Here is a 15,445-nt window from a genome sequence, read left to right as displayed (position 1 = left end):
TCAGGTATTACATATGATAAGGTTTGTGAAACTACTACTATAGTAGGAGCCAAAATGAAGATTGATGATGGTATTCCTCTCTCCGATCTCACCCCCTACAGACAGCTTGTGGGATCTTTGATGTATTTGAGTATTACTAGACCATATATCTCTCATGGAGTTCATACTGCAAGTCAGTTCCAACTTGCACCAACATCAGTTCACATTAGTGCCATTTTGCAGATTGTGAGATACATAAAAGGCACACTAAACAAGGGAGTATTCTTATCCTCTTCTTGTGAATTAAAATTAATTGCTTATACTGACTCTGACTGGGGAGGTGACCCAAATAACCGTCACTCAACCACTGGTTTTTGTGTGTTTTTAGGAGACTCGCTGATTTCATGGAGATGTAAGAAACAACAAAAAGTGTCTCTATCCTTAACAGAAACTGAATATCGTGCCATGAAGACTACTACCATGAAAATTGTATGGATTCATCAGCTATTAGAAGACATGAGATCTCAATAGAGGGGCCCACCAAGCTATGCTGTGATAACAAGAGTGCAATATACATTGCCAAAAATCATACTTTTCATGAGCGGACTAAACACATTAAGATGGACTGTCACTATGTTCGGGAAACATATCTGAAAGGAGTTATAGATCTTCCATATGTAACTTCAGAATATCAGTTGGCAGATTTCTTCACCAAAGCTTTGTGTGCTCTGCGGTTCAATTTCCTCCTTGACAACTTTCGGTCATCTTGCCCTAAGTTTGAGGGGATATGTTAAATTGTAATTTATAAGAATGTATTTTCTATATATATTTTGTATATATAAAAGAAGATACATATATTTATCTATATCTATATCTATATCTATCTATATATATATATTTCATATATATGTACATGTATCCATCTACTTGTATATATAAAATATATATTTCTTTCTTGTATTGGCTGTAGGGGTATTTTAGTCATTTCTACATTTTACGCATATTCATGTTTTTGAAAATGATTGTAATTCCTCCTTTTTATTTTTTCTTATTTTTGTATTTTTTTCCATTTCTTATTTTTGTTTTTTTTATATAATGTTTTTATACACAGTCAGTGGCAGTGTACAACAGTCAGCCACTACAATGTACAACAGTCAGCCACTGACTGTGTACACAGTTTTAAAAAGATAGACGTTGGGCTGATTTCCAACGTCTCTAATAAGAGCCGTTGGGATTAGCCCAACGTCTCTTAAGTATGTTTATAAATAAGGGCTATGTGAGCCCATTGTATGCATGTATTACAGTAAGGAGTTGTCTCCTTAAGCTTACATGTATTACAGTAAGGAGTTGTCTCCTTAAGCTTATAAACACTGTGCATTTATTGCACTTTCTTTGGTGTAAAGCCTATAAACACGGTGCATTTATTGCACTTCTTTTGTGGTGTAAAGCTTATAAACACCGCGCATTTATTTTGTGTATTGAGTATTTGAAGTATCAAGTTATTTGAAAACTTGATTGTTTGCAAGGATTCTTCACAAATAGATCAAGTATTAGTGACATACATCACCTCAACACTCTCACATGAAGTTCTTATAGCTATTCCCGATGATTGTTCAACCATAGAGCTATGGGACAAGCTAGTTCAGACATATTCGCAAATCTCTGAAGCGAGAATCGTGTTTCTCAAGCGAGAATTTCAAATGTTAAAGAAAGATTCGATGTCTATTATGGAGTACCTGAATAAAATGAAAGGCATCACAGATCAACTGGCTATTGTGGGATGTCTCGTCAGTGATAAAGACAAGGTGCAACAAACCTTGAGTAGTTTGGGTCCAGACTATCATGTTCTGACGACATCTTTATTGTGTCTTCCAGAGCTCTCAAAATTTGAAGATCTTCGTGCAAAGCTACTGCAGTATAAAATGACTCTGAAAGGATTTTCTGAGGACGCCCATGTGCATTTAGGAACTCAAGATGTGCTGGCCACAGGGCTGACTTATGCTAGAGGTAGAGGAGAAAATTCCTTTCGAGGAAGGGGAGGACAAGGAAGAAATGTTTTTAGGGGCCGTGGTCTTCTTCCAATGCCCAGTATACAGGGACAAAAGTCTATTCCTACTTGCTTCCTATGCAATAAGCAAGGGCATATTAAAGCAAATTGTTGGTTCAACCCTCAAAATAAGGGGAAAACCCCACAAACAGAGGCTAAGAGGGATGGAGAAGTAAATGAGTTGCTATTGGCAGCCTTGGCAGACTTGAATATGAAACAAAATGATAAAGGCATTTGGTACTTCGACTCTGGAGTAGCGACCCACGTCTCGGGTGATGCAGGTAAACTCTTGAATCTTACTTCTTATGTTGGTAAAATAGCATAGTCACAGAAGATGATTCTCATCACTCCATCTCACATATTGGAAATGCCATTATACCCATGTCCAAGTCTTCTCTTAATCTTTCTAACGTTATTCATGCTCCTAATATTCAAAAGAACATTATTTTTGTCTCAAAACTTGTGATGATATTAATGCATCAGTTGAATTTACTCTCTTTTCTGTTTATGTCAAGGATCTTCGCACGAGGGAGACATTTGCTGAGGGAAAGAGACGAGGCAACATGTACATCTTTCAAGAAGATCCCTCTTTCTCAGTTCATTCTGCCTATTCATCCTTGAAGCATCATCAACATCCATCTTTTGTTTCTTCTGAATATGTGTTTGCCATCTCCAAATGTAATAAGCCAACTCTTTGGTATAGTCGTTTGGGTCATTCTGGCCATCATTTTATTGAAAAAGTTGTCTCGAATAATTTCATTCCCAAGTCCAGTCTGAGTTCAGAAGCCAGTGATATAAAATGTCCTAATTGTCATTTATGTAAGAGTCGTGTTTTGCCCTTCAATTCAATTAATAAGAGAGCTTCAAGGCCCTTTGAGATCATATGTTCTGATGTATGGGGTCCTGCCCCAATTGCTTCTGTTTTTGGTAGTAAATATTACTTTATCTTCGTTGATAGTTATTCACGCTATACTTGGATATTTTTCATGAAGCACAAATCAGAAGTTTTTTTATTGTTTCAAAAATTTCATTCTTTTGTTCGAAATCATTTCTCTACCAACATTCTCAATTTCCAATGTGTTGGAGGAGGTGAATTTTCTTTTAGTGATTTTGTTGGTTTTCTTCAACATAATGGGATAAAGAGAATAGTGTCTTGCCCACATACACCTCAACAAAATGGGATTGCTTAGAAGAAGCATCGACATATTGTTGAAAGTGCGATGAGCATGATGCACGGGAGTAATCTCCCTATTACCCTATGGACAAAAGTTTTTCACTCCACAGTCCATGTGATAAATCGATTGCCCATGACCATTTTAGAAAATAAGTCACCACTTTTCTCTCTATTTGGCATACAACCCGATTATCATGAATTACATGTGTTTGGATCTGTTTGCTATGTTCACGTTGACAGCTCATTGAGACACAAGTTTCAAGACAAAACCTTAAAGTGCAGGTTTGTGGGATATGCTGAAGACTACAAGGGGTATAGGTGCTATGATCCATTGAGCAAACGTGTCAAAATATCAAGGAATGTCATTTTTGACGAAATGAATTTTGACAATCAACCTGCTAACTCAAGTCTTCATGTTGCTGACTCAAGTCACAGTGTTGAGGTGTACTATCCATGGTTAAATTCCGAACTCTTCTCCAATGCTAGGGAAGATTGTCCTACAGATTGCAGTCAGAAGGAGATATGTGAGGAATCAACAAATACATCCCAACCAGAAGAGGTTACCACACAAAACTTGGAGCCAGTAAGGTATAAGGGTGTTGTATACACCCGGCGAGAGAAAGAGCCCTCATCCATTCCTTGTACAGATACGGGTCCTTCTACTCCCGCTCCATAGATGTTGAACATCAGAAGATCCTCCCAGACCGGACATCCGCTTGACAGGTGGGTAAGCTATAAAAATTTCTCATTGGATTTTCAACTGTTCCTAACGTCCATAAATAAAGAGGATGAGCCTCTCACATTTTATCAAGCTGCAAGTTCTAGAAAATGGGTCGAAGCAATGAATGAAGAAATGGAAGCTTTACATGAATGTGGTACATGGGAGGTTGTGCCTAGACCACTAAATAGAAATGTGGTTGGGTCGAAGTGGGTGTACAAGATAAAATATAAACAGATGGGGGGCATTGAAAGGTATAAAGCTAGACTTGTAGCAAAAGGATTCACACAAGAACAAGGACAAAACTTTGATGAAACTTTCAGTCTTGTCGTTAAGATGGGGACCATTCGTATTGTGTTGAGTCTAGCCATTGAACATGGATGGACATTGAGCCAGTTAGATGTAAAAAATGCTTTTTTACATGGGGACTTAAAAGAGGAAGTCTATATGGAACAATCCACTGGGTATGCAGAACAAGATGCCAATCAGTATGTATGCAAGCTGAAAAGAGCACTCTATGGATTGAAACAAGTTTCTCGGTCCTGGTTTGAGAGTTTTTCGCTAGAAATACAGAAGCACAGTTTCTCTCAATCTCTTCTAGATCACTCATTATTCATTCACAATGAACGAGAGGTCACCACTCTTCTATTGATATACGTAGATGATATCATTATCACGGGGAGCTGTAGAAATCATATGGAGGAAGTAAAGAAGTTATTAAATTAGAGATTCAAAATGAAAGATCTAGGAGAGCTGCGATACTTTCTTGGGGTGGAAGTTGATAAGGCGTGTGATACACTTACTCTTACTCAATACAAATACACGATGGATATTCTTAGTAGGGCATGCATGAAAGATTGTAAGCCATTGGCAACTCCAAGTATCATCCATCAGAAATTGAGTTCTAAAGAAGGGGATTTATATGGAGATCCCACTAGGTATCGCAGCATATTTGGCATGTTGCAATACCTGACCTTTACTAGACCCGACATAGTGCATTCGGTTAATCAGATATCTTAATTTATGCATGAACCTCATACACCGCACATGGAGGCAGTTAAGCGAATACTTCGTTATCTAAATGGTACAATTGGTGATGGGCTGATGTACATGAAAAGTGAATTAAATCCAGGTGGCAATGAAATCATTATTTATGCTGATGCTGATTGGGCCGGTGACCCAGATGAACGACGATCAATATCTGGTTATTGTAGCTTCATTGGATCGAACATGATCTCTTGGAGTAGTAGAAAGCAAAAGGCGATTGCTAGGTCGAGTACTGAGGCTGAATACAGATCGATGGTTGCTGCCACTGTCAAGGCTACATGGATAAGACATCTCTGCATCTCCTAACAGAGATGGGAGAACCGATTACTCAATCACTTCTGTTGTGTGATAATCAAAGTGCCATCAATATGTCTTTTAATCCCATCCATCATAGTCGAGCAAAGCATATTGAGATAGATCAACATTTTGTCAAGAAAAAGGTTGAAGAAAAGGAGATTGAGCCTATGTTTGTGCGAACTGAAGAGCCAGTTGCGGATGTTTTCACCAAAGGGCTGACAAAGGACAAATTTTGGTTTCTGAAAGGCAAGTTGTACATGGTCCACGACCATGCACAACTTGAGGGAGATTGAAAAGATATCGTTATTGGGTCTTGGACCCAAGTTGGGTCTGTGCAGGACCAGACCCGACTTCTGTACTGGATCGGGTTTGGATCCAAATGATATAAGTGTTGTAATTATGTTTGTTGTTAGAGGGTATTTTCGTACCCTAAAATTGTGTATTAGTTATTATACTCAAAACCTAATACAAATGAATATACGTTGATTTCCCTTTAATGAGTTTTCCCTGCAGCCTCTTCTCTCTCCTTTTTCTAACACTATGAAGGTGAGCGGACTTAGTGAAAGAACTCCTAAAAGAATCAAGGAATCGATGTGAGAGAGAGAGAAAAGAGAGAACTCGATACTTGGGAATCGGCAACCACTCTTGACCTAGCAGCTGCAGTAATGCTACATTAGTCTTAATAGGGCTACAATAACCTTTTACAAGGACAAAAATGCCCCTCATTAGTAACACATGTTACATTAGAATACAAAGGAAACAAAACATGTGATTGGATATGGATCATTTACCGGATCCATATCCAATCCATACTCCATATTCTAATACCCTCCCTCAAGTTGTGCATGGGGTTGAACCATGTGCAACTTGTTCTTCAGATACCAGAAGCGGTGACTTGTGAGACCTTTTGTAAACATATCGACAACTTGGTCTTCTGAAGGCACATAAACTGGTTCAATCTCTTTGTCAGCTATCTTTTGTCTGATGAAGTGTTGATCAATCTCAATATGCTTAGTCCGACTGTGATGAATAGGATTGAATGCAATTTGTATAACACTTCTATTATCACACATAAGTGTTGAGTTTGAGATATCCTCTCCCATCTCTGTAAGTAGATTCTTAATCCAAGTCACTTCTGCTGTGGCAGCTGCCATAGATCTATACTCTGCCTCTGTGCTAGATCTTGCCACAGCCTTCTGTTTTCTGCTACTCCATGAGACAAAATTTCTCCCAATGAAAACACAGTATCCTGAAACAAACCTCCTCTCATCTGGATCCCCTGCCCAGTCTGCATCTGTATAGGCCAGTATGTCATGTTTTGGTGTCTTCCATGAAGATTGAATATATGTGAGTCCATCACCCACCGTTCCTTTTAGGTAGCGAAGGATGCGTTTGACAGCATCCATGTGACCAGTCTTTGGTTCATGCATAAATTGAGATACTTGATTAACAGAATATACAATATCTGGTCTAGTAAAGGTAAGGTATTGTAGCATACCCACTAGACTGCGATACTTGACTGCATCAGGATATAACTCACCATCACAAATATTGAGCCTTTGGTTGACAACACTGGGTGTGGGTGGAGGTTTACAATCTGTCATTCCTGCTTTAGCCAGTAGATGAAGAGTATATTTATGTTGAGTTAATGACATTTTTTCATCTTGTCTGTCTACCTCTACACCAAGAAAATATCTCAGCTCCCCAAGGTATTTCATTTTGAATCGCATACTCAACAAAACTTTAATTCGCTGAATGTGGTCTGGAGCATTACCAGTGATAACAATATCATCAACATATATGAGTAAGAAAACCATAGTGGTACCGTCCCTATATATAAACAGAGAATGGTCAAGTTGGGAACGAAAGAAACCATGTTTCTGGATTTCTAAGGAAAAGCTTTCAAACCATGACCTAGAAGCTTGCTTCAATCCATACAAAGCTTTGGTTAATTTGCATACATATTCTTTTGGGTCTCCCTCTGCATAACCTTAAGGTTGTTCCATGTAGACCTCTTCCTTTAAGTCCCCATGAAGGAATGCATTCTTAACATCAAGCTGACTAAGGATCCAACCATGTTCAATCGCCAAGCCAAGTATAATGCGAATAGTTCCCATTTTTACCACTGGGCTGAATGTCTCATCATAATCATGACCATATTCTTGAGTGAAACCCTTGGCTACAAGACGCGCCTTGTACCGTTCAATGCTACCATCCGGTTTATATTTAATTTTATAAACCCATTTGGAACCAACAACATTTTTATCTGGAGGGCGGCCAACTATCTCCCATGTTTGACACTCATGAAGTGCCTCGATCTCCTCTTTCATCGCTTCAATCCATTTATTGGATTGGATAGCTTGATGAAAACCAAGAGGTTCATCGTGTTTTTCAATTTGGGATAGAAAAATCTGAAAGTCCATAGAAAAGTTGTCATAACTAACCCACTTTTCAATAGGATGCCTTATCCTGCCTGATCTTCTTGGTGCTTCTCTGTTATTAGATAATGCAATGTGTTCTTCAGCAGGTATTTTGTTTGCTCTCTAGGGCTCCTGGTATACACATTACCTTTGTATCTCAGACACTCTGCTTGTGATGCCTAAAACTGTCTCACCATGTATGTTTTCAGGAGTCAAAACAGTATGCTCGGCAGCATGTGAAATAAGTTCAGCACTAAGCCATGGGTCATACCAATTAGCAACTGCACCAATATGTTCACGATTGACGTCTGCTTCTTTTCCCAGAAAACTATTTTCATGAAAAACAACATTTCTGAAAATTCTAATTTTCTTATTGGCAGGATCATAACACCTGTAACCCTTGTGTTCATCTGCATAACCTACAAATTGGCATATAGAGGCTTTGTCCTGAAATTTAGTCCTCATGGATTTGTCAATATATACATAACATGTGCATCCAAAAACTCGTAACTCATTATAATCGGGATGTGCACCAAAGAGAACATAATAAGGAGATTGATTTTCAAGAATAGGCATAGGAAGATGATTTATTACATGAGTGGCAGTGTGAAAAACTTCAGTCCAAAGACTAATGGGTAAATTACTCCCATGCATCATACTCATTGCACTTTCCACAATATGTTTGTGTTTACGTTCAGCAATTCCATTTTGTTGTGGAGTGTACGGGCAAGAAACTCTATGATGCATCCCATTATCTTGGAAAAAATCTAAGAATTCTTTGGAGGAATACTCACCACTTCCATCACATTGGAGAATTTGGATATTTTGAGAGAATTGATTTTTAACATAGGCATGAAAATGACGGAAAATGGAAAAAACTTCTGATTTGTGTTTCATAAAGAATATCTAGGTAAAACGAGAGAAACTGTCAATAAAAGATACATAATATTTACTTTCAGAAGAGGAGGGATTAGGGGCTGGGCCCCAAACATCTGAACATATTATCTCAAAAGGCATGGAAGCTCTTTCATTTATTTGATGAAAAGGGAGTACATGACTTTTGCAGACCTGACAACTGGGACATATTTTATCCTTCAATGAGGGTGAAACAGACTCTGAAAGAAAACCATTGGACACTAACTTTTCAATAAAGACTTAACTACAATGACCAAGACGAGAATGCCAGAGATCTGACTTATTACATTTGGATGTACTTAGGACGCTTTTAGAGATGAGATCAGACTTGGGCTTCAGGACATTGTTGGCTGGATCTTCATTAAAGACATATATGTCTCCACGTTGCTCTCCTTTAGCGAACATAGGATTGTTTGAAGATCCTTGACAAAGACAGAAGTAGGAGTAAATTCCACAGAAGAATTGGTAGAATCAACAAGTTAAGAAACAAATACAATATTTTTCTTTATGTTCGGTGCATGAACAACATCAGATAAGGGGATAGATGACTCAGACAAAGGAATGAGGACATTGCCTATGTTTGAAATAGGGTGGTGAGTCCCATCCCCGGTTACAATATTAGATTTACCAAAATAGGGAGTCAAAGTAGAGAACTTACCTGCATTGCCAGTGACATGGGTTGCTGCCCCAGAGTCAACATACTATATTCCATCATCATTCTGCTTCAGATTCAAGTTGGCCATAGCAGATAGTAGAAGATCCTTAGCATCATCACTGACCCGAAATGTACCTGCAGTTCCTGATATACCAACATTTCTATTGTTTTGCATTCTATTCCGATTTTATGGGTTGAACCAGCAGTTGGCCTTGATATGACCTCGTTTGTTACACTGATAGCATGTGGGAACATTCTTTGAAAAACTGACATTGGAAGTTGGTGTAGGTAGTAACCCGCGTCCACCCTGGATTGGATTTCCCTTGCCTCTGCCACGTCCTCCTCGTGCACGAACAGCTATCACCCCTGTGGCAAGGACCTCATGTGTAGATGATTGTCCTGTTGAAGCTTCAGACATGTTTTTCAGTGTCATCTCATACTGAAAAAGTTTGGCGCGTAATTCCTCAAAGGAGAGCAACATAGGCAAGCATAATAAGGATGTAACAAGAACATGATATTCTGATCCCAGGGCATTCAGTGTTTGTTGCACCTTTTCTTTATCTGAGACTGGACATCCAACCATGGCTAATTGATCTGTGATGCTTTTGACTTGATTTAATAATTCAACAATGCTCATTCCACCCCTTTTTAACATCTGAAATTCGCGTTTAAGAAACAACACTTTAGCCTCTGATATTTGAGAATAGGTCTGAGCTAAAGCACCCCACAAAACTTTAGATGTGCAATCATCAGGAATGGAAATCAAGACTTCTTGTGACAACGTGGAAGTGATGTATGCGATGAGTGCCTGATCACGCTTCATCCAGGTAACAAATGCAGGGTTGCGAATAGTATTCGGCAATCCTCCATCCTCTTTGCCTTCAGTGATGATAAATTCTGGAGTCATTGGAGTCGATCCATCTAAGTGGCCTGAAAGATCTTGACTCCGAATAAAAGGGGCAATCTGCCTTTTCCAAGTCAAATAGTTGTTTGTAGTTAACTTTTCTGAAACTAACTGCCCTAGGAAACTGGAAGAGAGACCTGAATTATCCAAAGAATCCATTGATAGACTGTTTGACAACGGAGAGAAACTGGTGGCTGAGACAGAAAATAAAGGACTGACAAAGAATTAAAACAAAGACAAAATAAGTAGGTGTGTCAGACAGAATTGAGGGCTGAAAAGGACTGATAGTAGATCTGAAAATATTTTCAGATCTGCGACAGACAAAGTGATTACTAAAGGCTGTGACAAAGACAGAATAGCAGATCTGAAGGGATTTCAGATCTGCGAGGAATAGAAGAAACTCGAATTAGACAATGATCACCAGGAATAGAGGAAAGGATTGATAGCATATCTGTCACAACTTTCAGATTTGCGACAGAGAGAGAGACGATAATAAATCTGAAGGTATTTCAGATTTACGATAATAGCAGATCTGAAGGGATTTCAGATCTGCAAAATAATAGAAGGAAAGAAATAGGTGCAGAAAAGAAAAGAAGGATACCAATTTTACGCTGAAAAGAAAAGAAAATAGGTACCAATTTTACAGCAGGAAAAGGGATCTGTTGTTCACGCAGATCAGGCACGTGAGCTATTGTTCACGCAGAGGAGGCTGGGGCAGCTTTTGCAGCAGGAAACTGGGGCAGCTTTTACAGCAGGAAAAGGTATCTGTTGTTCACGCAGATCAGGCACGTGATCTGCTGTTCACGCAAAGGAGGCTGGGGCAGCTTTTACAGCAGGAAACTCGGGCAACTTTTGCAGCAGGAAAAGGGATCTGCTGTTCACGCAGATCAGGCACGTGATCTGCTGTTCACGCAGAGGAGGCTGGGGCAGCTTTTGCAGCAGGAAACTCGACCTGACAGGAGGAGGCTGGGGTAGCAGCTTTTGCAGCAGGAAACTCGACCTGACAGGAGGAGGCTGGGGTAGCTTTTGCAGTAGGACCTGATGAAGAGCTTTCTTACTCCCAGATACGTCGTTGCTCTGATACCATGAAAGAACTAAAAAAATCAAGGAATCGGTGAGAGAGAGAGAGAGGGGAGAGAGAGAGAAAAGAGAGAACTCGATACTTGGGAATCGGCAGCCACTCTTGACCTAGCAGTTGCAGTAATGCTACATTAGTCTTAATAGGGTTACACTAACCTTTTACAAGGACAAAAATGCCCCTCATTAATAACACATGTTACATTAGAATACAAAGGAAACAAAACACGTGATTGGATATGGATCATTTATCGGATCCATATCCAATCCATACTCCATATTCTAATACTTAGTACCCTCAAATTTGGGTTTAAGACCATTGATAAGTTGGTAGAAATGCTTTGCCTTTAGTTGTTTTTCTCAGAGCTCTATAACTATAGGACAATGTCACTTGAACTCAAGTAAGGCTAATTCATCCCAAAAAAGAGATAAAGCATTATAATATTCACTTATGCTCATATGTCCTTGGGACATAGTCCTTGTTTTGTAAATTACATAATGTGTAATATCTTTCAAACTACATGCCTTGTAGGTACTTCTATGTATAATATGCATAGTCAAATTTTGCCAAACTAGCACATTTTTTTTATATCCACACTATGAATGAGCCATGCCATGATTTTGGAATGGCCCATCTTCTATTCCTTCCATATCTTCTTGTAGTCGGCAACAATTTTGTTCATGTCTTCTCCTTGAAGTGCAACTTCTTTTCTGTTGTCGCTTTTGGTGAGGATGACTTTTGGTTCTTTTTCGATGCCATCAACCAAGCCCCATAGCATGTTGATCCAAATGTGGTGCTTCAGAATAGAAACTCACATCACATAATTGGTGTCATTGAGCTTTACGAAGGTAGATGACAAAGTTTCTTTGAACTCCACAAACTCACGATCACACGATCCACAAGCTCACGTCCACAAGAATCAAGAGCCCAAGGCTCTGATACCATGTAATGAATTAGAATGTGGGCCCGCACACCTTACAAGAGGCCCGAACACAAGCCAAAAATGGGCACAATCACAAGGGCCAGTAAAGGGCCAACAAGAGAGCACACAATAAAAAATAAATATTTTTAATAATATTCAAAATGCATAAAAAATGCACAGTGTTACAAGGGACAAGAGGTCCCTATTTATAGACTACAAGAGAGAGAGAGAGCTTTGGGGAGCTCCCAATGGTTAATAATCTAGCTGTTGGGAAGCTTATACCCTTTGACAAAAAGAAAATTACAAAACCCTAAAAATACATTCTAAACAATGAAAATAATAAAAAGTTAAAATGTGTATATATATATATACATATACATATGTGTATATATATACAATTATATATGTACACTTAAATCCATTTTAACAAGTACAACTTATTTTTTTCTTTTATTTTTTGTATCAGTTAAAAAGTTTGTCGTTACAACCTAAGTGGAATCTAATAGGTGTCAGTCAAGGCATGCAATTTTTGTGATTCTGCTTCTTTATATACATGCTGCTATGGAGATATTGAGAAGGAAGAGGTTATGCATGCAAGGGTAATCCCATAAACTCTACGAAAAAAGTGATTTTGATGTGTGATAGTATAACTATGGTTCACAGCCTTTATGAGAATTAGGTGTTTTGTGGTTGTACTTTGTTTTTCTCTATTTGAGTTTGAAAGAATTTTTTGACAAGTGAAGCTCCATAGGAAGGTATTTGCCTATATGGTTCAAAGATATCTACCATGATCGTTGGTTTTATGTTTGAAAACATGCAGGACGCCCACCATACCATCATTGATGACAGTGAAATAATTGTAGATTTTTATAGGCAGCAGCTGATGCCTGGATGGATCCCTCGAAGATTAGGTCAGTTGTATAACTTTTTCATCCCTAGTGTTGAACACACTGTCTTACACCTTTTTTCTAAATAGGAGGCGGCCTTGGTGGCAAAAAGGAGTCTGGCCAGCTTCGTTTTGGGGGGCGGGAAAGACCATTTCGTGCTCCCCTGTATGAACCTTTCCCTATTCCAGCTCAGGAAGTCTACAACCAACCTTGTGGTTCATTTTTCAGCTTTGTTGCCATCTTATCGTTGCAGATATTCCGTTATCTGCTCTAAATAGACAACCATGATGGCTCTTTTCTGTTTGCAGTAATTTTAGATTTCAGTCATACGTCATATATTCACAGTTTCTAATGTTCTCTTAATGCTAGGCGTCCAATCCCATGGGATGATCTAAAGAGGCTTGGTATTCCATTGCCCCCAGTAGGACGATACATGGCACGTTTTGAGGTCTTACAACAATACAAGCTACTATTGTCATTATCATAATTCTTCATAATTTTGTTTGCACAACTGAGTTTATTCACTTGCTGCTATTCTGCTTGGTGCAGACTCCTCCGTTGCCAAGATGGAGAAGCCCAGTCAAGGATGACAAGCCTGCAGTGGGTGATAGGGGTGGGAGCTCATGCAGATCTTCAGATGAACCTGAGTACTCTGCTGATCAACAGTTTGAACAGAGAAGGGGTTCTGAATCCTCCAAAAGGCACATGGAGAAAGCACGTGAGGAGTCACATTATGATGAACATGCATACAGCAGTGACGAAGAAGACTTCAGGCACATGCGTCGACGCAGAGATGAGAGCAGTCATGACCATCAACAGCGTAGAGAGCAATCACCTCTCAGGGATCACAAAGTTGCAGTGGGTGAGATGACAGAGGCCTCATCGCATTATGCTTCAGATTCAGATCAATACCTCAGACACAGATGTTCTGAATCCTCCAAAAAACGAAAGGAAAAAACAAGTAAAGCGGAGTCATCTTATGACGAGCATTCTTACAGCAGTGATGAACATAGCAGGCATAGACAGCACCATAGACGGAGTAGTCATGACCATCAAAGGCACATGAAACATTCTCGTAGACGTGAAAGTTCTGATACTGGAGATGGTTGATATAGTGAGTAGCAGTAGTTTATAGGGTGGATTGCTTGCATTGGTTGAGGAATAAGCCTTCTTTCTTTGTAGTTTAATATCCATCATTCACTTGAATGCTTCCATATGCCATCATGAATCCATCAACTTAACGGGCAATTGGGCATGTTGATTCAACAGTTCTGTGCAGATCTATTTTGCATTTGACCTTTATGGTGCATCTTAAAAACCATATCAAACGCAGGTACATGATACATCTCAGGCCGCCAATAATTTCTCTTCTCTGTAATTGTTTTCTGATTATTCTCACATTTACATTGGGTTTTAGCTCTAGTACTGTCGTTATCCAGCCTTTTTCTTGATCAGAAGCTTTCTTATAGAGTTGGTATTAGCACCACTTTATTTGACTAATTGCAGCTATTCACCTACTTTTATTAGTGTTAGGCAACATGCGACATGCCTGCTAGCGTTTTTGACCGAATCAAGTAGGCCTGTCAAATGGGCCTGGTCGAATGGACCAGCTGGTCATGGCTCAAATCCCACCTCAGGCTGACTGTTTCATGGGCCTGCTCATTCTTGTATTAAGAGCTGGCTGGCCACAGGTGCCTATTGACAGACCGGGCATAAGCACCCTTGTACAAATCTGTTCCTTGTTAACTCTAAAATAGAGGAAAAACTGGATAATGCAATAGAAACCATGACAGTTGTAGTATAGAGGTTGTGATTGATCCCGTCATAGTGACAGATCATATCAGTGCTCTTCAGAAAACGATGTTTTCAAGTATTACAATGTGAAATATAGTTGGGAAATGATTTTTCTAACTTTTCTTTTTGTAAACATTTGTTTTTCTATTTTATTTGCTATTTTTTTCTGATATTTTGCCAATAGAAAGATGAGAAAAATAAAAATTTTAATCTCATGAGAAAAATAGTCACTATGAATTGTGTGTGCCAAGATTGTTGTAAACTTTTTTGGATAACGAAGATGGTTGTATTAATAATGCATTCATCCAAAGAAGAAAATGAAACCAAGAACGCAAAGACTCATTAGTGATGCAAACGGTTCGGATTTTGGATCCCAAAATACATTGGGGAGTGGGAACAGTTCGGATCTGGGAGTCAAAATTTGCAAAATCCCCTTCCTGAATAATGCCCGTTTGCAACCCTATCATTCAAGCAAGTTGGTCTGTATGACTTAATGCCAGCCGAGGATAGTCAGGAACTAACTAAGCTTGAGTGTTGGAAAGCACCAAGAAAATTTAGACACCCACACCATCTTAGACCCAAATTATACTTGAGGTTGCCACTGTGAT

General features: G+C 39.1%; 1 protein-coding gene across 2 annotated transcripts in view; it reads left to right on the top strand.

Annotated features, from left to right (window-relative positions):
* Positions 1-14,465, top strand: part of LOC149843934 (RNA-binding (RRM/RBD/RNP motifs) family protein) — a 71,085-nt gene extending 56,620 nt beyond the window's left edge. The window contains exons 5-9 of one of the 2 annotated variants that reach the window (XM_090000176.1): positions 12,977-13,067; positions 13,133-13,208; positions 13,413-13,491; positions 13,593-14,196; positions 14,323-14,465. In XM_090000176.1, coding sequence (XP_089856302.1) covers positions 12,977-13,067; positions 13,133-13,208; positions 13,413-13,491; positions 13,593-14,153 — 807 coding nt within the window. In that variant the 3' untranslated portion in view covers positions 14,154-14,196; positions 14,323-14,465. Of the gene's footprint in view, positions 1-12,976; positions 13,068-13,132; positions 13,209-13,412; positions 13,492-13,592 lie in introns of both variants that reach the window. The other variant, XM_090000175.1, reaches the window with a different exon arrangement.
* The last annotated feature ends 980 nt before the right edge of the window (positions 14,466-15,445 follow it).

Source organism: Nuphar pumila, chromosome 3 (assembly GCF_984573655.1).
Source record: "Nuphar pumila chromosome 3, dmNupPumi1.hap1.1, whole genome shotgun sequence".
Lineage (NCBI taxonomy): Eukaryota > Viridiplantae > Streptophyta > Magnoliopsida > Nymphaeales > Nymphaeaceae > Nuphar > Nuphar pumila.
This window is presented reverse-complemented; position numbering and strand designations above follow the sequence as displayed.